The 20,948-nt window shown below is 44.6% G+C and overlaps 1 protein-coding gene across 8 annotated transcripts in view; it reads right to left on the bottom strand.

Annotated features, from left to right (window-relative positions):
- Positions 1-9,292: 9,292 nt before the first annotated feature.
- The window catches only part of FANCC (FA complementation group C), a 268,544-nt gene continuing 256,888 nt past the window's right edge, over positions 9,293-20,948 (bottom strand). For 7 of the 8 annotated variants that reach the window (XM_042913461.1, XM_042913456.1, XM_042913462.1 and 4 more), the window contains one exon: positions 9,293-10,108. In XM_042913461.1, coding sequence (XP_042769395.1) covers positions 9,854-10,108 — 255 coding nt within the window. In that variant the 3' untranslated portion in view covers positions 9,293-9,853. The remainder of the gene's footprint in view (positions 10,109-20,948) is intronic. The other variant, XM_042913464.1, reaches the window with a different exon arrangement.

Genomic DNA, 20,948 nt, shown 5'->3' on the forward strand with positions numbered 1-20,948 from the left:
CTCTGGGCACCTCTTAGAAATATTGTGTGTAATCACACAGTATTTGTCTTTTTGTGTCTGGCTTTGTTCACTTAACAAAATATTCTCAAGTTTTGTCCATGCTATAGCAGGTGTCAGAGCCTCATTCCTGGTAATATTCCTCTGTCCGGATAGACCCCTATGTTGATCCACTGATCTGTCGATGGACCCTTGGATCGTTTCCATCTTTGGCTGCTGTGTAGAGCCACAGGGAACATGGTGGACAAATACTCCTCTGGGTTCCTGCTTTCAGTTCTTTCAGGGATACACCTAAAAGTGGAATTGCTGGATCATATGGCGATTCTGTTGCCACACTGTTTTGGGGATGTATACATTTTATTTTTTAAATTTTACTTAAAAATTTTTTTTAATTTTATTTTTGAGAGAGAGAGAGGCAGAGGTCGAGTTGGGGAGGGGCAGAGAGAAAGGGAGACACAGAATCTGAAGCAGGCTCCAGGCTGTCAACGCAGAGCCTGATGTGGGGTTTGAACTCACGAACCACAAGATCACAACCTGAGCTGAAGTCAGATGCTTAACCGACTGAGCCACCCAGGCGCCCCAGGGATGTATACATTTTAAATATTACAGCATGACCACTTGTCCTTCTCTCTGTATGTGGGACAGTGCCTGTGTCCCACCCCTCACCCATCTGGCCATGTCAGTCCTTTTCGCTTTTCCAACCATATCGATATGGGACAAAAAATTGAGTTTCTCATAGCCGTGTTAAATATTTTTTAAAAGTCTTGCCAGAGTCCTTTGTATTTCTCCTGTTAATTGTGTGCAGTGTTTGTATCACTGGCCCATCAGTCTCTGGGTGGGAGGCCTTCTATTGATGTAGAAGAGCTTTTACAGTTAGAACTTAGTTATTTGTCATGTGTTGCAAATGATTTCCCCCAGAGTGTTATTTCTATTTAGATTTTTGGTTATTTTGTTTTTAAATTTTTATTTTATTTATTTGGGGGGGGGGTGCAGAGAAAGAGGGAGAGAGAGAATCCCATGCTAGGTGTGTAACCTGACATGGGGCTCTATCTCACAAACCATGAGATCATGATATGAGCCAAAACCAAGATCAAGAGTCAGACAACCAACTGAGCCATGCAGGTGCCCTGGATTTTTGGCTAAAGTTTCTGTATGGTCAATTTTATTTGTCTTCTGTGGTTTCTGGGGTTTCTTTTTTAAAAAAATGTTTATTTTTGAGAGAGAGACAGAGCCAGCAGGGGAGGAGCAGAGAGAGAGGGAGAGAAAGAATCCCAAGCAGGGCTGCACTGACAGCACAGAATCCGATGCAGGGCTCAAACCCACAAACTGTGAGATCATGCCCTGAGCTGAAACCAAGACTGACTGAGCCACCCAGGTGTCCTGGTTTCTGGGTTTTCTTTTTTATTTTTTTTATTTTTTTTTTTTTTAATTTTTTTTTCAACGTTTTTTATTTATTTTTGGGACAGAGAGAGACAGAGCATGAACGGGGGAGGGGCAGAGAGAGAGGGAGATACAGAATCGGAAACAGGCTCCAGGCTCCGAGCCATCAGCCCAGAGCCCGACGCGGGGCTCGAACTCACGGACCGCGAGATCGTGACCTGGCTGAAGTCGGACGCTTAACCGACTGCGCCACCCAGGCGCCCCTCTGGGTTTTCTTTTTTAATGTTTATTTATTTTGAGAGAGAGAGAATGTGAGCAGTGGAGGAGCAGAGAGAGAGACAGAGAGACAGAGAGACAGAATCCTAAGCAGGCTCTATGCTGTGAGCACAGAGCCCAACTCGGCTCAATCTCATAAACTGTGAGATCATGACCCTAGATGAAATCAAGAATTGGACACTTAACTGACTGAGCTACCCAGGTGCCCGTGGGTTTTCTATCTTACATAGAAAGTGCTCCCATTTGGCTCAAGGGCCCCAAATGGAGAATTTGTGGAAGTTTCCATGTGATATGGGTGGGACCTCGGGCCCTCCCCACCTCGGGCAGGGAAAGACCCCTTCCCTCCTCCCTGGCCTCCCCACAAAGGACTAAGAGGCCTTCTTGGAAGCTGTGGCCCCGGGACTTCGACTTGCAGACCCAGGCAGGGACGTGGGTGGGGGGGGAGGGGGAAGCAAGGAATTCTAAATGAAATAGAAAAACATTCTTTCTACATCAGGGAGGTTCTGCTTCTATAAATGGCTTTTTATTTATCTTAGTAATAGGCTCTCTTCCCAGAGTAGCAGCAGCCTTCCTACCACCCAGTTCCAAGCAGAACTGCCAGAGCCTTCTGTGGAGAGAACCCCAGCCCAGACTTCAAGATGCTGACATTTGGTAAAGAAAGAGGGTTGGACATTTTATTTTGGAATGTGCCTTTTCATCAAAGAAGTGGAGATCCAACTGGATTTCCCGACATCATCTTTTCCCTGTTGATCAAAATGCTTTTATCATATACTAAATCCCTTTACAGATGAATTCAAAAAATAATTATTGGGCATCTTTGATATGCCTGCAACTATTTCAGGCACCTGTAGTGGAGACAAGAATAGACAAAAGGTGTAAGTAGATTACCTGGTGTCTAGGAGTGGTGTGTCAGGGACAAAAGCCAAGGTAGTGCAGGGTGAGGAGTGGAGTGCGATTGTCAATGTCAGGGAGGCCTCATGGAGACGGTGACCTGTGAGCAGACAAGGGAACTGGCCTGCATGTCTAGGAGGTTCAGGACAGCCCGTTCAAAGGCCCTGATGTTGGAGTATACCATGTGTGGAGTCACTGTTGGGGGCCCATGTGGTGGTGGTGGTAGGTGGGTGAAGGAGTTGCAGAGAAAATTAGGAGAAGTCAGAGAGTAAAAGGGGGTCCAGATTGTGTGGGGCCTTAAAGCCATTTTAAGAATGTTGGGTTTTACTCAGCGTGAAGTGCGGAGCATTTGGAATGCCTGGAACAGCGGCATGCCATGTTGCACTGGAGAGAGATCTCTGAGGCTGCTTGCAGCAAGGTGGGCAGGAGCAGGGAGGCCAGGCAGATGACGGTGTCTAAGAGTGGAGGGCAAGAAATGGTCAGAATAATCTAATGGCTTGGATGTGGGAGTGAGAGAGAGAAGAATCAAGAGTAACTACAGAATTGGGTCTCAGTCACTGGAAAGATGGAGTTACCATCCACTGACGTGGGAAGATCGTGGGTTTAGGGGGATGGCATGGAACTGGTGGCATCGGCTTTGCACATGTTAATTTGAGATGGGCATCCGACCTCCAGGGGATGCCCAGTGGGTAGTGGGACGTACAGGCCTGTGGTCCAGGAGAGGGTGTGGCCCCTCTGCACAAAGATACTACGTGAAAGCCCAGTGCAGGGAAAGTACACAGGGCAGAGGTGCAACGATGAAGCCTGGGAGCGCTCCCCAGGAAAAGGTCAGGGGACAAGCAGGGACCAGCTCTCCAGCTGAGGGGAAGCCCTTGAATGTTCTGCCAGCCAAGGGAAAACTGGCAGGGAGGAAGCAGGGACTGACGGGATTAGAGGCTGCCCAGGCCTGTGCGGGACCTGAGGACTTCTGGCTGGGTCCATGAGGAGGGGCTCGCCACCCAGATGGGGGTCTCTGTGTGCAGCTCCCTTGGTCCTACCACACTGCGGTCACACTGCAGCCTTAAAGCACATGCCAGTGTTTGTTCCATCTCTTTATACCGCATTACACTTTACTTTCAGATTTTTCCTGCCTGTTCCTGATTGCTTATTTTTCCCTAAGAATTTTGGATTCAGATTATCTAGTTCTATTAGGATCCTATGAAGTCTAATTTACATGTCTGAAACTGTGTTTCTCTCCAGGATGTCTTTCCAGAAACAAACCCCCAGCTAGAGCAATGGTTCTCCACCGGAGGGTGAGGGGGGTTCCCCCCAGACGTTCTGGAGAGAGTCTTGTCACCGCTGGGCTGGCACGTAGTGGGGAGAGGCCAGGGATGCTAACACCCTCCAGCGCACATGACGCCCCACATGGATGCAGCTGCCCTACACTGTCAATCGCACCACACTGGAGAAACTCGGCCTCAGGTGTCTGCGCACTGGCTCTCTGCCAAGGGCCCTTCTCTACCTCTTCTTGATTAGTAGTCGGGCTGTTTCATGGTACTCGACCTTCTCGAATGCTAAAGAGTAGGTGATACGTATTATGGAGTTTTTATTCTCTCTAGCTGCCTAGGCCCTGACCCCTTCCTGTAAGTAGGAGACCACTGGTATCCAAGGTGTCCAGTAATGTCATGGAAGCAAAATAAGCCAGACACATGCTTTTCCAGGTGCCCTTCCAGCTAACGTACAGGTTGTCAGATGCACTAGTGCCCCAGAGTGGGGACAGGGACTGTGCCCCTGTGGGGGTGGTGGGCCTCGCACAAACAAGCCACAAAGGTTCTATGTGGCAGGATTTGGTGGCGACAGCAGGAGGTTCCTCACAGGTCATTCTGAAGCCAGGTCTGGGCACTGTTGTTAGCTGCCTGGCACCAAGTCCTGTCTGCCTGACAATTCTGTGGGCTTTTAGATACTTTTGATCAGTTCCCTTTTACTTTTAACATTGTGTCCAATCCTGTGGCTTGCCACCAAGAATCCCGGCTGATATCCGTGGATTCGTCATAGTGAGGGAAACACCAGAGGCCAGTGAGATGTTCAACACTGATTTAACTCTGCTTTTCTACAGAAAAGTTAAATGTGAAACTTTCCACATAAAAGAATCCGAGTGTCCTACCCAAAACCCCAAATACAGGAAGTTATCATGACTATGTTGCGACTGGGGAAAAGGAAAGGCTGACATTGTAGACTTCATTACCAGTCTGTGTATGAGGGATAGGATTTGGACTCACAGTATAAAATTGTGGAATTGGATTTAAGAAGAAGGCCTTACCACACACATACTTATTTTGCCTTGCTTTTGGTTCTTTAGGAGTAAAGTGGCTTGGTGAGGAGTAATAAGTGACAAGTGTTTGACAGTCTGTGGAATCCATGTGAAAACCAGTGTCAGGCAAGGAAAAGGCTATCGCCAGCACTGCTGACGGGGCAGGGCGGGAGGGAGGGAGACAGGAGGGAAGAGAGGAAAAGAAGGGAGAGAAGCACAGAAAATTCATGTCTCTGCTTCCCTGGAAGCAAAATCAATTCGCATTCCTTGTCAAACAAGGACCAGTGTTCCTCACATTCGCCCCCTGCCCCTCTGGGTAACAGGACAGGCTCCGTTCTGATCTCCTTCACATCTCTGGCCACCGCGGTGGTCCCCCCCTTTCAAGCCCCTGCTCGTGACTTCTCCACCGTGACAGAAGGTATGGCTTCCTCCTGCCCTCTAGACATGTTTCCATTTTTGTCCCAGCATCCTTGTCCCACCAGTGAGCAACGGGGCCGAGAAGTGCTAAAAATGAACAATGACATGAACAGCCCAGGACAGTTCAGCAAGGGGTTTCTTCAGACACATCTTGGCCACCTGCCCCCTGCTTGGTCAGGTGCCTCTGGCCGATGGAGAGGTGCAGGGTGGCACATCAGGAAGCAGAGCGACCATCCAGGAAACCCATGCCAGCTGTCTGACTGCAGAACCAGGGTGGGCTGGGTCCGGCAGATGCCACTGAATGGAGCTGGGGGTGGGGCGGGGGGATTCCATCCCATGACTCCTAGGGGACCCTGTGGAGGCTGCAGCACGAGGGTCACAAGTCTGTGAAACAGTGGTGCGCACAGCGGGTGTGGGCTGTGCTTTGTCGGACGAGCTCCATCTTTAGAATCGGGGAAGAACAATGTATACAGGCCAGTTCCATTTACACTAGGTGGTAGTATGGGAGGCTGGCTTACAGAAGAGAAAGACATGTACAGTGCACGTCGTTTTGTTTCAGCAGCCCCTGCCAACTGCCTCCCTGCAGCCCCCTCCCTTCTTCCCTGGCTGTGGGACCCCAGTTTGTAGGTATCTGACAGCAAGATTCTCAGGCCCAAAGGCTACGCCAAATTGGTCTTTTCTAGGGGCAGGTCTATACAGGTTTTGTGTAGCCTGAGCTTCCATAATTGAGGAGAGAAGGGAAGCTTTTTTCTAAGAAAGACTGTACTCTTTAGTGAATACAAACTCACATGTATTGTGACTTTTTATTTATAATGAAAAAATAAATTACAGATTTAAAAGAGCTAACATGCCACAAGCCATGAAGTACCAGTGGGTGACAGCCTTTGCATTAATACGTGGCCAGTCATGCCTTTCCTCTCCAGTTTTTGGCAGCTCTGTCCTCTCTGATCACCTCTTGTTGGCACAGTGATTTTATACATTCCCACAGTCTCTCCAGCACGCTTACCTAAAACTTCATTACTAAGACTTTAGAAAGCTCTACTCAGCTTCCCGGCTTGCTGTGGGGAACCCAGAATTGTAGAGCTGTTGTCAGGTCTCCGAAAACCTCTATCAAGTTCGCCCCAGACCCAAGCCAGAGGTCTTGGAAGGACTCTTCACACTTCCCTCATTGTTGCTCCTGTGCACCTGCGGGCCTGTGGTGGCACAGGCCACCCTTCTGCTGTGCCAAGGCCCCTGGGCCAGCACCAGCTGAACTGGTCGGGCTGGTGCTGGCATTCTTGGAAGCTGGTCCTCCACAGTAACTTCACTGTGCCCCAAAGTGGTGCCGAACCAACTTGGCTTCCCTCAGCTGGATCGCAGAAGGTGCACACTGCCCAGGGGCAGGGGGGACAGTAGGAGCACACGGAGACATTTTTGCCAGTTGCAGTTAACGTTTCTTTACAAATTTTACAAAACAGACGACCATGGGAGCACAATGCCAGGGCCTCTCCCAGGGCCTGGGGAGGGGCCAGGTGGTGCAAGGCCCTGAAGCTCAAGCCTCATTAGTGTCCCGATAAATCTTAGCAACAGGGTGGCAGCAAGCCCCATTCTGCGGCGGCTGGGTCTGCCAATAACATGAGGGTCTCGTGTGGGCTTGCGAGCAGAGACACGAGAGCCTTCTTGGAGGCTGTCAGAAAGGCCTGGGCTTGGCAGCTTTCTTGAACTTGGAGAGAAAAGCCAGAACTCCAGTGAAGCTGATCTGCAGCCATGACATTGTTGAGTGGCTGAATTAGCCACCTCTCTGGGTTTTGTGTGTCTGACACCATCAGGTGTCTTGCCTGTTTAAGCCACTCTTCACTGGATATTCTGCTGGCGGAAGCCAAAGGCACGTGCCTGGCACAGACCCTGTGCTGGAAAGAAACCCAGTCTGGTCAACCCCACATACAGCCTCTGGGCCTCAGCCCTGCTGCATAATGCACGCCGTAGGCCTCCGTGCTCCTGGCTCTCCAACGGGGGGAGGGGGGACAAGGCTCAGTGGCCTACAGGGCCTTCGCTTCGCTCATGCCACCTGCCTTGATGTACATTCTCACCAGAGCCCTTTTCTAGCGAGATCTTCTTTCAAGAAACTGAAGAACGCCCATGTCTCCAGACTTTCCCCCCCAAATCCAAGGCAACTGAATGAGGAGGTGGAGTTTCCAGCCTGCCCCTGGCTTTCTCTGCCCTGACTGGGTTTCCTTACTGGTAGCTGGGTATGGGCTTGCTCGGGAGTGGAGGGAGCACAAGGTGTCTGTCTTCTGGGGTTGTCAAGTGGAGGGTGTCACTTCCCACCTTTCTGCCCTGTGCGCCCCTCCATCTGCCCTTTGGGAGGCTCCCTCCCCCTCAGAGAAGTGAATGGAATGATGGGGTAACCCCTTCTAAGGTGATGACCAGGGCCTGACCGCCTGTGAGGCTTTGCAGCTGCCCCTCCAGTTTGCGGAGCAGTCCTATTTTCCTTGGTTTCCCCCGTGGAGCATTCTCCCTCTTGTTAGTGGGAAAGGGCAAGGAGAGAAAACAAAATCAGTACACAAACCAGTGCCTGCTATTCCCTTCATGAAAGCCTTCACAGACAATGAAGGTTCACTTGAGACCCAAGAACCGCTTGGCTGCCAGATCAGATAGTCTGGTCAGGTGCTGACTCACATGTCCAAGGCTTGAGAGAACTTAGAGGCTTTGTAAAGGAACTGAAGATACTACAAACAGGCTGAGGTAAGGTCAGGACAGGAAGGAACCTTCCAGAAATGCAGCTTCAACAGTCTGAGGTGGGTAACAGGTCTTGTTTATATTGTTTGCTGTGGAATACAGCATGACTGGATTTCTAGTGGGAGCACACCCACAAGAGAATTTGATTCCTGGTGGGAATCAAACTTTAGGGACTATTCACAGCCACTAAGCAGATTCCCTTCTTCATGCCCCCAAAGGCTGGTCACAGCTTCCATGGCAAACAACATAGGAGAGATATCCTTGACTCTAAATGAAGCCTAAAACTCCTTTATCAAAACTACTACACATTTTGAGGAAGACTTTTTATATGAAAGTAAGAATGCTGGTAGTCATGACTAAAGTATTTTATCAGTGCACTGTTCAAACTGCAGTATTTCTCAAAAGTTAAAAGTTCTTGAATTTTTCAGATCTTTAGGTAGATCCATATACCGAAACGGAAACTCCCCTAAAACCACGACCTCTAATACAACAAAACGCTACTCACACCTCAAATAGGAGCTCAAATTGCAGGAGACTCAGAGATTACTAACACATAAATCAAAGTAGCCATAAAAGTCCTGACTGATTCGACCCACACAAAAGAGTGTGTACACACAAAAGAGTACACAATCAGTGCATATGAAGAATAAACTTGAGGAGCACCTGGGTGTCTTGATCTCTGCTCAGGTCATGATCTCATGGTTTGTTGAATTTGAGCCCCACGTTGGACTCTGCACTGATAGTGCCTGCTTGGGATTCTCTCCCTCTCCCTCTGCCCCTCTCCTGCTTGCTCACTCACAGATTAAACTTTAAAAAAAAAAAAAAAAAAAGTGAGGTCCTGGGAGGATTTTAGTTCATGTAAGAAAAAAAAAAACAAACTTGGAAGGGGAAAAAAATTTTCAATTGATGTGAAATAAATATTAGGGTTACCTATTCTTTTTTTTTTTTTTTAATATTTATTTATTTTTGAGAGACAGAGAAAGAGCATGTGCAGGGGAGGGGCAGAGAGAGAGGGAGACACAGAATCAGAAGCAGGCTCCAGGCTCCAAGCTGTCAGCACAGAGCCCAACGCGGGGCTCGCTAACCCACAAACCGTGAGATCATGACCCGAGCTGAAGTCGGATGCTCAACCAATTGAGCCACCCAGGCGCCCCTGGGGTTACCTGTTCTTTATTAGGAATTTCTAATTCCCACCTCAGTTAATTAGACAACTGAAATATGATGTCTTCTTCCAGAACATATCCTATATTCTCACATCAGTCCTCTCTGAGGCAACGTGACCTCCCTTGGTGGGAGTGTTTAGCAAACAGAAAGCAAAAAGAGTTAGCATTGGAACCGGCTTTATTTCATTGCTAAGCAGTGCTGTTCTCCACAGCCGAGCTGGCTTGACTGCCCACCACAGCAGTGGCCCCAGTCACTACCACTTGCTACTGGGCCTGATGGCCTCTGCTTCTCCTCGGAGGTGCCCGAGAGACTCCTTAGTGAAGAATTTCTTAGGGAAGCAAGAGTGTGGCTTTATCTCAAAGCCCTGTGGATTAAAAGAAACACCAATAACAGTAGCCTGATTTCTGAAAAAAGAGATCTGTGGAAAAGGACTAAGTTACTTCTAAACTGATCAGTGGTTCATAACCAATTTCTCGGTCCAAAGACTTTGAACCACTCAAGTAATAGTTGTGTATCTTCATTTGATATGAGGAAAAAGGGAAATGAAAGTGTTCTCCTATTCAAGGCTTTTCTTCAGTGATTCTCTGACAGCTGGACTGAGCAGGTAGGGAATGCTCAAGGCACAATCTAGTCATGAACTAATAAGCCAGACCGAGTTTGGGCTAAGGAATTTGTCTTCTGACTTCATAAAATATGTTCTAGCAGCTCTCACCAAGATGTCTATGGCTCATCCTCACTACTCGTTCCACGACGAATCAGTCTCATTGTTTCGTCACGAGATCTCGGGGAGCCTGCTGCATGCACAGCAGCTCCATGTGCAGCCGGCCGATGCTGGATGTGAGCATGCAGCTCAGCCAGGAGCTCTCGGGCCAGTTTTCTTGACCTAGGGGCTTCCAGGCAGAGGCGATCCCATCTGTACAAGGTCTGGTCAAGAAAGCCAGCAATCTCGTGGCTTAGCTCATCGGTTGGAGCCATCTGCAATGAGTACAGAGGAGAAAGAAAACTAAAACACTAACTAGACAGATTCATCTCTTTGTCCAGTGGACCAACCGGACCCGTCCTTCCCCGAAAAGCAGCTGCATTCCTGTTAGCTTTCAATGACTCTCGTTTTGTTTTCAAGGTGATGAGCAAAGCCAGTCTGTTCTCAGAGGTTGGCCATCCAGGGAGCAGAGTCATTTCCTAATGATCACCCTCTTCTGACAGAATGGCCCCAGACTCACAAAGGCTACAAATAAGCCCCACATTTCCTGGAATGCCAGTCACAGGCTGTGCGAGTATTTGCTGTGGGGAAGCAGAGGCAAGCCGTGCTGCAGCCTGACTGTCTGCAAAAGGCTCACACGAATATGAGAACTGGAAAGTGCTGAAAGGAAAATGCCACCTGCTTTCACACAAACAGCTTTATAAATGGCATTCTTGGGCTAGCAACCTGGGCCCACTTGCTTTTTAATAGACATCTAAGGTTTTAACACCTGACTCTCAAGGGAAGCAGGAAACACAGGAATTGTTAGTTCTGCTAAATACAGCCTCAAGGCATTCTTAGGTGTATTTTCCTAAGAATTTCAGCTCAGCAAAAAGGGAAAGGTGGGAATCTCACAACTGAATTGTGTTGAGTTTGCTGTGATTTTTTTAGACACAAGCACATTAAGAAGCCCTGATTTTGACAGTAATCTACATATTCATTTTGTGTGTGACAGTTTCTATAGACCAAATATTTGATTAGCCACAGCAGCCAAAGGTCAGCTTCCTCTCCGTCGCCACAGAGGGCCTTCTGGTAGGGTGACCAACCGCCCTCGGACTATCGCGTGGCCCTGGATACCCTTCAATCCAGGGCCACCACCTCTGACCGGCAGTCAAGGCACATGCTCAGGCAGCACAGGATACCGTGGGGCATACCTTGATGGCATTAGCTCTCTTCAACCTCAGCTGGGAGGGGCTCTGCTGGGGGGTGGGGGGCAGGCCACCAGCCTAGGTGGGGTTCGCTGTGGCTCTTGGTGTCCATATTACCACTGCATGGTTTTTACTCAGAATCACAGATGCTGTGGGTAACCTCTGTCAGACACAGTCTGTCTCTGTGGATGAAACTGCATAAGCCTACCTGAGACACCTTAAAAGAGTTAATGTATTTCCTAGACCCCAAGTGCAGAGAGACTGCCATTGATCCCAGGGCCTCCATTGGGCTGGAAGCACCGCAGTGGCACAGCCATGACAGCTGACTGTGGAGGCCGGCCGCTTGGACCTCGTGTCATCTTTATGAGACAGCTCAACCTCCATACTGTTCCACTCATGGTCTCTAGTCACACGTGTCCACCTCCCTGCAGCTGAAGTAGGCAATCTGCATTGTTGGCTGAATTTAAGTTCATCTGAGTTCAACAACTACAGAACTTACCTCTGCGTTTCAGATGCTAGCTAACTTTTTACCTGTGACTGCTGTGGTCCAGCAACAAAGACAGAAGGAGGAGGAGGGAGAAACATGAGCTCAGAGCAGGACAGAAGGCAGAGAGAGCAAGCCTCAGGGGCAGGAGGAAACCGAACAGCGCCTGAGCTGCTTGTGCCTCATCCGGGTCAAAGAGGTGCAGAGGAAGGGAGCACGTGAAGATGGCAAACAAGTGAGTGGGACAAGAAACGTAGGAGCCAGAGGAGGAGAAGACTGCATGAGAAGAGGCAGGGCTTCTGAAGAATGAGTTCAGTGGAAATTCTCAGAAGCCCAAGGCAGGCAGAAGCTGATCGCTGGGGCCTGTGCGGGAGGCAAAGGAAGTGGTTCGTAGGGAGTGCCCTACGGCAGAGGCTGGGGCATAGGAACATATGGAGGCCTCAAGAGACAGGGCTCAGACACGCAGCCCCCTCTGTCCACAGCATAGAGTGCTCCCCAAAGCTGGTGCTGGGAGAAGAGGGATAAGATAGGGCACAGGCCCAGGAACTGCTCTGCTCGGGCCTGAGTTCACATCAAAGCTGGGTCAGGGGTGGGGTCCTCAGGGCAGCTGGAAGAGAAAGGCTGTCCTACCAAAGCCAACACTTCTACCATCTGGCCACTGCCTGCTCCCGGCCAAGCAGCCTGGCCCAGGGCTCCTGCCAGGGTGCTTCCAGAGAGAGGAACTGATGAGATGGGGGGACGAGGAGAAACCCATGAGAAGCTGGCACCGTGTGGAGGACTCCTGCCCTCTGTTCTGTTTGTAGCTGCATTAGCCAGGCTGTCTTCAACCTGTCATGGGGCCACTGCAGGAAGCCTTCCAGTTAAGAAGTGTGGTATGTTACTAAAAATAGTTTCAAAACACCTGCAAGGACAGTGTCTAGGAGGCTCTCTCGGCCATGATGGGCTCCAAGGTGCCCAGACAGCTAGCATCTGCTAAGAGGCCAATGTGTAAAGAGGAACATTGGTGCTTTTCCTTCAATGATTTTTTTTTTTTTCACCTGAGCTGACTTACGATACTTTATGAAGATTCACCGGGTTTTCAAACTTCCCTCAGCCTCACGCACAGGTCTGCAGCTGGACTATTTTGTGAGAATGCACTGCACAACCTGAATTTGTGAAATACTCTAGCTCCTTATTCACAGTAGCTTCTCTGTGGGAGAGACTTAAAGGTGGTCCATTCTGAATGTGACTGTTTCCCCAGAATGGGTGAATATGTGACTGGAATAACTGGGTATCTCTGAGGAGCATTCTCTGGGCCACTTTCTTCCTTTCACACCCCATGAGCAAGGCCAGGCCCACCATCATCTCTCTGGCCTGTAAAGCAAGGCAAACTCCAGCAAGAGTCTGCTTCTCCATTCCCAAGGTGACAGAATTGGAGACGAGCAGAACAGGAGTTCCCCAGGGAGAAGAAGGGCACAGGCTCCGGGAGGAAGGGTTTGAGTCCCAGCTGCCAGGCTTGAGAAGGCTCCCCTCAGGGCTGTGGTTCCATCCACAGGTATTGAGGACAAGGACAGAAGGTCAGAGATCAGGTGACAAAAAATGCCACCAATGCTTTCATGATTCAAAAGTGCCTGCTGTTGACTTAGAATGTTGAAAAATAATTAGTTGAAAACTAATATCCTATCAGTTTCAGGTTTACATCATAGTGATTTAATATTTTTATACATTATGAAATGATGTGGTATCTAGTTATCATCTATCATCAAAGTTATTACAATAATATTGACTATATTTCCCATGCTGTACATGACAGCCTCATGGACTTTATTCATTTGTTTTATTTTTTAGATTCCCCATATAAGTGAAGTTGTATGATATTTGTCTTTCTCTGTGTGACATATTTCACTTAGCATTATACCCTCTAGGTCTACACATGTTGTCACAAATGGCAAGATCTCATTCTTTTCTATGACTGAATAATATTCCATTGTGTACATATTATCACTTCTTTATCCATTCATCTACTGATGGACTCTTAGGGTATTTCCATATCTTGGCTATTGTACATAATGCTGCAAAAAACATACAGGTGCATGTATCTTTTCAAATTAGTGTTTTTGTTTTCTTTAGGTAAACAACCAGTAATGGAATTACTGGATTGTAAAATAATTCTATTTTGAAATTTTTGAGGAACCTTCATACTCTTTTCCACAGTGGCTGCACCAATCTATATTCCCAAAAACAGTGCACGAGGTTTCCTTTTTCTCCACATCCTCACTAACACTTGGTTTTGTCTTAATTTTAGCCATTCAGACAAGGTCTAAGGTGGCATCTCACCGTGATTTGGATTCACACTTCCCTGATGATTAGGGATACTGAGCATCTCCTCATGTCTGTTGGCCATCTGTATGTCCTTCTTAGGAAAAATGTCTATTCAGGTCCTCTACCCATTTTAATTGGATAATTTGCATTTTTGGTGTTGACTTGTGTAAGTTCTTTATATATTGTGGATATTAGCTTTTTATCAGATATCATTTGCAAATATCTTCTTCCATTTAGATTACCTTTTCATTTTGTTAATGGTTTCCTTCACTCTGAAAGCTTTTTACTTTGGTATAATCCCAATTGTCTATTTTTGCTTTTGTTTCCCTTGTGTGAGGAGACATATCTAGAAAAATGTTGCTGAGATCAATGTCAAAGGAATTACTACCTATATTTTCTTCTGGGAGTTTTATGGTTGTAGGTCTCATATTTAAGTTTTTGATCCATTTTGGGTCTTTTTTTGTGTGTATGGTGTAAGACGGTGGTACAGTTTCATTCTTTTGCATGTAGTTGTCCAGTTTTCCCAGCACTATTTAGTGAAGAGACTGTCTTTTCCCCATTGTAGATTCTTGCCTTTGTCATAGATTAGTTGACCATGTAAGTATGGGTTTATTTCTGGGATCTCTGCTCTGTTCCAATTATCTGTGTGTCTATTTTTGAGCCAGTACCATAGTGTTTTGATTATTATAGTTTTGTAGTATATCTTGAAATCTGGGACTGGGCTTTGTTCTTTCGCAAGATTACTTTGGTTATTCAGTGTCTTTTGTGGTTCCATACAAATGTTCAGTTTATTTGTTGTAGTTCTGTGAAAAATACTATTGATATTTTGATAGGAATAGCACTGAATCTACAGACTGCTTTGGGTAATATGGACACTAATTCTTCCAGGCTATGAGCATGGTATATTTTTTAGTTTGTGTCACCTTCAATTTCTTTCATCAAAGTAGTACTGTTAGATTGTTTGAGATCTTTCATTGATGAAAGTAGTTTTCAGAGTATAGGTCTTTCAACTTCTTGGTTAAGTTTATTCCTGGGTATTTAATCTTTTTTGTGCAACTGTAAATGGAGTTATCTTCTTTTTCTTTCTGCTACTTTCTTGTTAGTATATAGAAATGCAACAGATTTCTGCATATTAATTTTGTATCCTGAAACTTTATGGAATTCATTTATTCTTTAATTTTACTTTTTAAAAAATGTTTAATTTATTTTTGAGACAGAGAGCACGAGCAGAGGAGTGGCAGAGAGAGAGGAGGACAGAGGATCCAAAACGGGCTCTGTGCTGACAGAAGACAGCCTGATTGATGCAGGGCTCAAACTCACAAACTATGAGATCATGATCTGACCTGATACTTAACAGACTGCACCACCCAGGCACCCCTCATTTATTAATTCTAATAGTTTTGCTGGTAGAGTCCATGGTTTTCTATGTATGGCATCATGTCATATGTGCAAACTGTGACAGTTTACTTCTTCCTTATCAATATGGATGCATTTTATTTCTTTTTCTTGTCTGACTGCTGTAGATAGGACTTCCAGTACTATTTTGAATAACACTGGCAACAGTAGATGTCCTTGTTTTGTTCCCAATCTTAGAGGAAAAGCTCTCAGTTTAACTTTCTCTATTGAGTATGATGTTAGTTGTGGGTTTGTCATTTACTGAGATACCTTCCATTTAAACCTATTCTGTTGAGAGTTTTTATCATAAATGGGTGCTTAATTTTGTCAGGTGCTTTTTCTGCAAACATTAAAATGACTATGATTATTATGCTTTATTCTGTTAATGTGGTATATCACATTGATTGATTTACAAGTATTGAACTATGCTTGCATCCATGGCATATATCCCACTTGATCATGGGGATTGTACTTTAAAAAATTTGTTTTTAATATTTATTTTTGAGAGAGGGAGAGGGAAAGGGAGAGGGAGAGAGAGACAGAGAGACAGAGAGACAGAGAGAGACAGAGAGAGAGAGAGAATGAGGGGGAGAGGGGCAAAGAGAGAGATAAAGAATCTGGAGCAGGCTCCAGGCTCCAAGCTGTCAGCACAGAGCCTGACGCGGGGCTCAAACTCACAAACCACTCAAGATCATGACCTGAGCCAAAGTCATGGCTTTGACTGAGTTTGCCATGACTGAGCCACCCAGGCACCCCATGGGAAACTGTACTTTTAATTCTGTTTTATGGCCTGATGTGTGATCTGGACAATGTTCCATGTGAAACTGAAAATTCAATTCAATTTGCTAATATTTTGCTGAGGATTTTTGAATCTATGTTCATCAATAATATTGGCCTGTAATTTTCTTTTTTTTGTGCCTTTGGTTTTGGTATGAGGGTAATGGCCTCATAGAATGTATTTGGAAGTTTTCCTTCCTCTTCCATATTTTTGGAATGGTTTGAAGAGAACAGGTATTAACTTTTCTTTAAATGTTTGGAAGAATTCACCAGTGAATCCATTTGGTCATAGATTTTTGTTTGCTGAAAGTTTTCTGAAAACTGATTCAATTTCATTATAGTAATTAGTATGTTCATATTTTCTATTTCTTCCTGATTCAATTTGGGAAGATTATGTTTCTGGGAATTTATTTATTCTAGATTGTTCAATTTGTTGGCATGTAATTTTTCATAATAGTCTCTTATAATCCTTTGTATTTCGGTGGTTCTGATTGTTACTTCTCCTCTTTCATTTCTAATGTTTATTTATTTTTTTATTTCTGAGAGAGAGACAGAGCATGAGTGGGGCAGGGGCAATGAGAGAGGGAGACACAGAATCAAAAGCAGGTTCTGTCAGCATAGAGCCTGACAGGGGCTCAAACTCACAAATCACGAGATCATGACCTGGGCCAAAGTTGGGTGCTTAACCAACCGAGCCACCCAGCTGCCCTGTCCTCTTTCATTTCTGATTTTTTTTTATTTCAGTTTTTTCTTTTTCTGCCTAAAGGTTTACCAATTTTGTCTAACTTTTTAAAAAACTAGCTCTTGGGTTCACTGATCTTTTTTTTCCTTTCCTTTCCTTTTTTTTTTTTTTTACTCTCAATTTCATTTATTTCTGCTCTGATCGTCATTATTTCTTTCCTTACACTAACTTTGGGCTTTGTTCTCTTTCAAGTTCCTTTAGGTGTAAGTTTAGATGGTTTGAGATTTTTTTTTTGTTTCTTACAGTAGATCTGTATTGCTATAAACTTCCCTCTTAGAACTACTTTCACAGCATCTGAAAGATTTTGGACCATTGTGTTTGCATTTTGTCTCTGTGTATTTTTCTGATAGCCTCTCTGATTTTCTTCATTGACCCATTGGTTGTTTAACAGCAGGTTGTTTAGCCTCCACATTTGTTTCTTATTTTTCTTTTCATTTTTTCTTGTTATTGATTTCTAGTTTCATACCATGGTTGTTGGGAAAGATGCATGGTATGATTTCAATCTTCTTAAATTTACTGAGACCTGTTTTGTGGCCTAACGAGTGATTTATCTTGGATAATGTTCTATGTGCACTTGAAAAGATTGTGTATTCTGGTATTTTGGGGTGTGATGTTCTGTATATATGTAAGTCCATCTGGTCTAGAGGGTCATTCAAAGACACTGTTTCCTTATTGACTTTCTGCCTGGATGATCTAGTTATTGGAATAAGTGGGATATTAAAGTCCCCTACTATTATTAGCAATTTCTCCCTTTATGTCTGTTAATATTTGCTTTATGTATTTAGATGCTTCAGTGTTGGGTACATAGATATTTATAATTATTATACCCTCTTGGTAGATTAATCCCTTTACCATTACATAATGCCGTTGTCTCTTGTTACAGTCTTTGTTTTAAAACCTATTTTGTCTCATATGAGTATTATTACCTCACTTTTCTTCTTTTTTTTGTTTCCATTTGCATGAAATATCTTTTTCCATTCCTTCACTTTCAGTCTGTGTCTTTAGGTCTGAAATGAGTCTCTTGTAGGCAGCATGTAGATGAGGGTCTTGAGTATTTTTAAATCCACTTCATCACCTATTGCCTTTTAATTGGAGCATTTAGACCATTTACATTTAAAGTAATTATTGATAAGTATGTATATATTGCCATTTTGTTCATTGTTTTCTGTTGTTTTTGTAGTTCTTCTCTATTTCTTTCATCTCTCCTTCTCTTTCCTTATGATTGACAGCTTTCTTTAGTGTTATGCTTGGCTTTCTTTCTCTTTATTTTTTGTGTATCTACTATAGGTTTTTAGTTAATGAGTACGATGAGGTTCATGCATAACATCCTAGTTATATAGCAATCTATATTAAATTGATAGTCCTTTAGTTTGAACACATTCTAAAAGAACTTCCTTTTTACCATCCCATCCAAGGTTATATATGTACTGCTACTTTTTGCTACTTTTGTCTCATAACCTTCAAGTTATAAGTTATTGTTCTACTATCTTTACTATGTTTCCTTTTACTCATGAAATTTTTTCCTTTTATAATTTTCTTATCTCTGATTATGGCCTTTTATTTTCCACTTAAAGAATTCCCTTTAACATTTTTTTGTAAGGCTGGTTTAGTGATGATGAACTACTTTGACTTTTGTCTGGGAAACTCTCTTTCAATTCTGAATGATAATCTTCCAAGAGAGTATTCTTGCTTGTATGTTTGTTTTTTTTTTTTTCTTTTCCCTTTCATCCTTTTGAATCTATCATGCTGCCACTCCCTTCTGACCTGGCAAAGTCTCTGCTGAAAAGTCAGCTGAAAGCCTTATGGAGTTTCCCTTTATGTTACTAGTTGTCTCTCTCTTCTTACTTTTAAAATTCTCTCTTCATCTTTAATCTTTAACATTTTAAATTAGTATGGTCATGGTGTGGACTTCCTTTGGTTCATCTTGTTTGAAATTCTTTGTACTTCCTTAACCCAGATGTCTGTTTCTTTCCCCACTTTAGGGAAGTTTTCAGCTATGATTTCTTCAGATAAATTTTCTGCCCCTTTCTCTCTTCTGTTTGTTCACTTGATGTTATCCAAGACAGCCCTTAACCTCATTTAAAAAAAGTCTTCTGTTCATCTTGGGTGTTGTTCTATTACCCTGTCTTCCAGATCACTGATCCATTCTTCTAATCTACTGTTGATTTCCTCTAATGTATTTTTCATTTATTTATTTTTCATTGATTCATTCTTTAAGTTTATTTATTTATTTTTGAGAGACAGAGAGAGAATCCCAAGCAGGCTCTGCAATGTCAGCATGGAGCCCTAACCCATGAACCGTGAGATTGTGACCTGAGCTAAAACCAAGAGTTGGACACTTAAACAACTAAGTCACTCAGGTGCCTCTGATTCATTCTTTTTTATATTATCTATGTCTTTGTTAAAGTTCTCAGTAAATTAACTGAATTTTCTCTCCATTCTGGTGAGTATCTCTAGGATCATTACTTTGAACTCCTTATCAGGAAGACTGGTAATCTCCATTTCATTTAGCTTTTTTCCTGAGTTTTGTGCTTGTTATTTTGTTTGGAGCATATTTTTCCATCTCTTCATTTTGCCTGGCCTATATTTTGATGAATTCAGTTAAACAGTTAATTCTCCTCAACCTGAAAGAATGGCCATCTTCTGTGTAGACAATGTAGGCCTGGTGACTTTGGCTGGCTGCTTAGATCTGTGTCTAGGTAGGTTGCAGTCCCAAGATGCTCAGTACAAGGGGCTCCTGATGGGGCAGCAGAGGCCAAGGTGGGAATAGGCTGGGAGGGCCCAGGATGCCCTGCACTGGGGGTATCTTAGCAAACTGTCTGGAACCAAAGTAGTGCTGTCCTGCATCTGTGTCACCTTGGTGAGATGGCTAGAGCTACAGTGAATGCTGACCAGGGGTACCCTTGTCGGCACTGTGCTGAGGCCACCTTGGTGGGAAGGCTTGGGTTAGTATGGGCTAGGGACCCAGGCTCACTGCGGTGATAGGCTGGCTGGGGCACCTGGACCCTGCTCCCATCCATGCTACCGAGGTGGAGGGGGAGTGTAAACCATGGCACTTGCCAGGCCCTTTGATCCAGAGAGTTCCACCAGACCACCCCTCACCCCCCCCCCCCCCCAAACACACACACTGGCAGGGTTCTAGAGCTGGAGGCTTTATGTTCTAATTGTTCTTTTAAACCACAGGTTTTTGGTTTTTGTTTTTTCCTATTCCACAGGTGTCTGGTGCTGTGTGGGCTAGAGGCATGGGGCTTGCTGAGGTGGCAGGCTGGCTGTGGTGCCTAAATACTGGCCAGTCTATGCTATGAAGATGAAGGGAGAACGTAAATCATGGTGCTCACCAGCCTCTCAAACCCAAAGAATTCCAGCAGCTCCCCCACCATTTGGCAGGGGTCTAGGGCTAATTCCTCTATATTTTAGTTAGCCTTTTAAACCATGACTTTTTTTTTCTGTGCCCCAGGGCAGATGAATCTACTTATGGTACTGAGGGACCCTCTCCACTGTAGTTTGCAGTGTGTGTTCCCTTTCTTACCATGTCTCCATCTCTCTTGCCATTCTCTATGGCCTATCTTTTGTTGTGCAGAAGCTTTTCAGTCAGCCTTCAGTTTTTCAGGAGGAATTGCTCTATAAATAGGCATAGGTTTGGTATGTCTGTGGAATAGGTGTCTTCCTACATTGCCATCTTGAACCAGAATTTATGACTTACTTATTTTATAATTGTAAGTTTGTACTTCTTAATCCCCTTCATCTACTTTGCCCCCCCCTACCCCACACACACACTCCCTAACCACCATTCTGGTAACTATCAGTTTGTTCTTTGTATCTATGAGTCTGTTTCCATTTTTTCTTATTCATTTGTTTTCTTTTTAATTTTTACTTTTTTCTTAAATAAAGACATTTTATCTATCTATCTATCTATCTATCTATCTATCTATCTAAGGTAAGCTCTGTGTAGGGCTTGAACTCATGACCCTGAGATCAAGAGTTACATGCTCTGCCAGCTGAGCCATCCAGGTGCCTGTTTTGTTTTTTAGGTTCCACATATAAGTGAAATCATCTGGTATTTATCTTTCTCTTTTATTATTATTTTTTAGTCTTTCTCTTTATTATTTCACTTAGCACAATACCCTCAAGGTCTACCCATGTGTTTGCAAATGGCAAGATTTCATTTTTTTTCATTTTTTTATGGCTGAGTAATAACAGTCCATATACATACCATATATAACCTTTTT

The sequence above is a fragment of the Panthera leo genome, chromosome D4, assembly GCF_018350215.1.
Source record: "Panthera leo isolate Ple1 chromosome D4, P.leo_Ple1_pat1.1, whole genome shotgun sequence".
NCBI lineage: Eukaryota > Metazoa > Chordata > Mammalia > Carnivora > Felidae > Panthera > Panthera leo.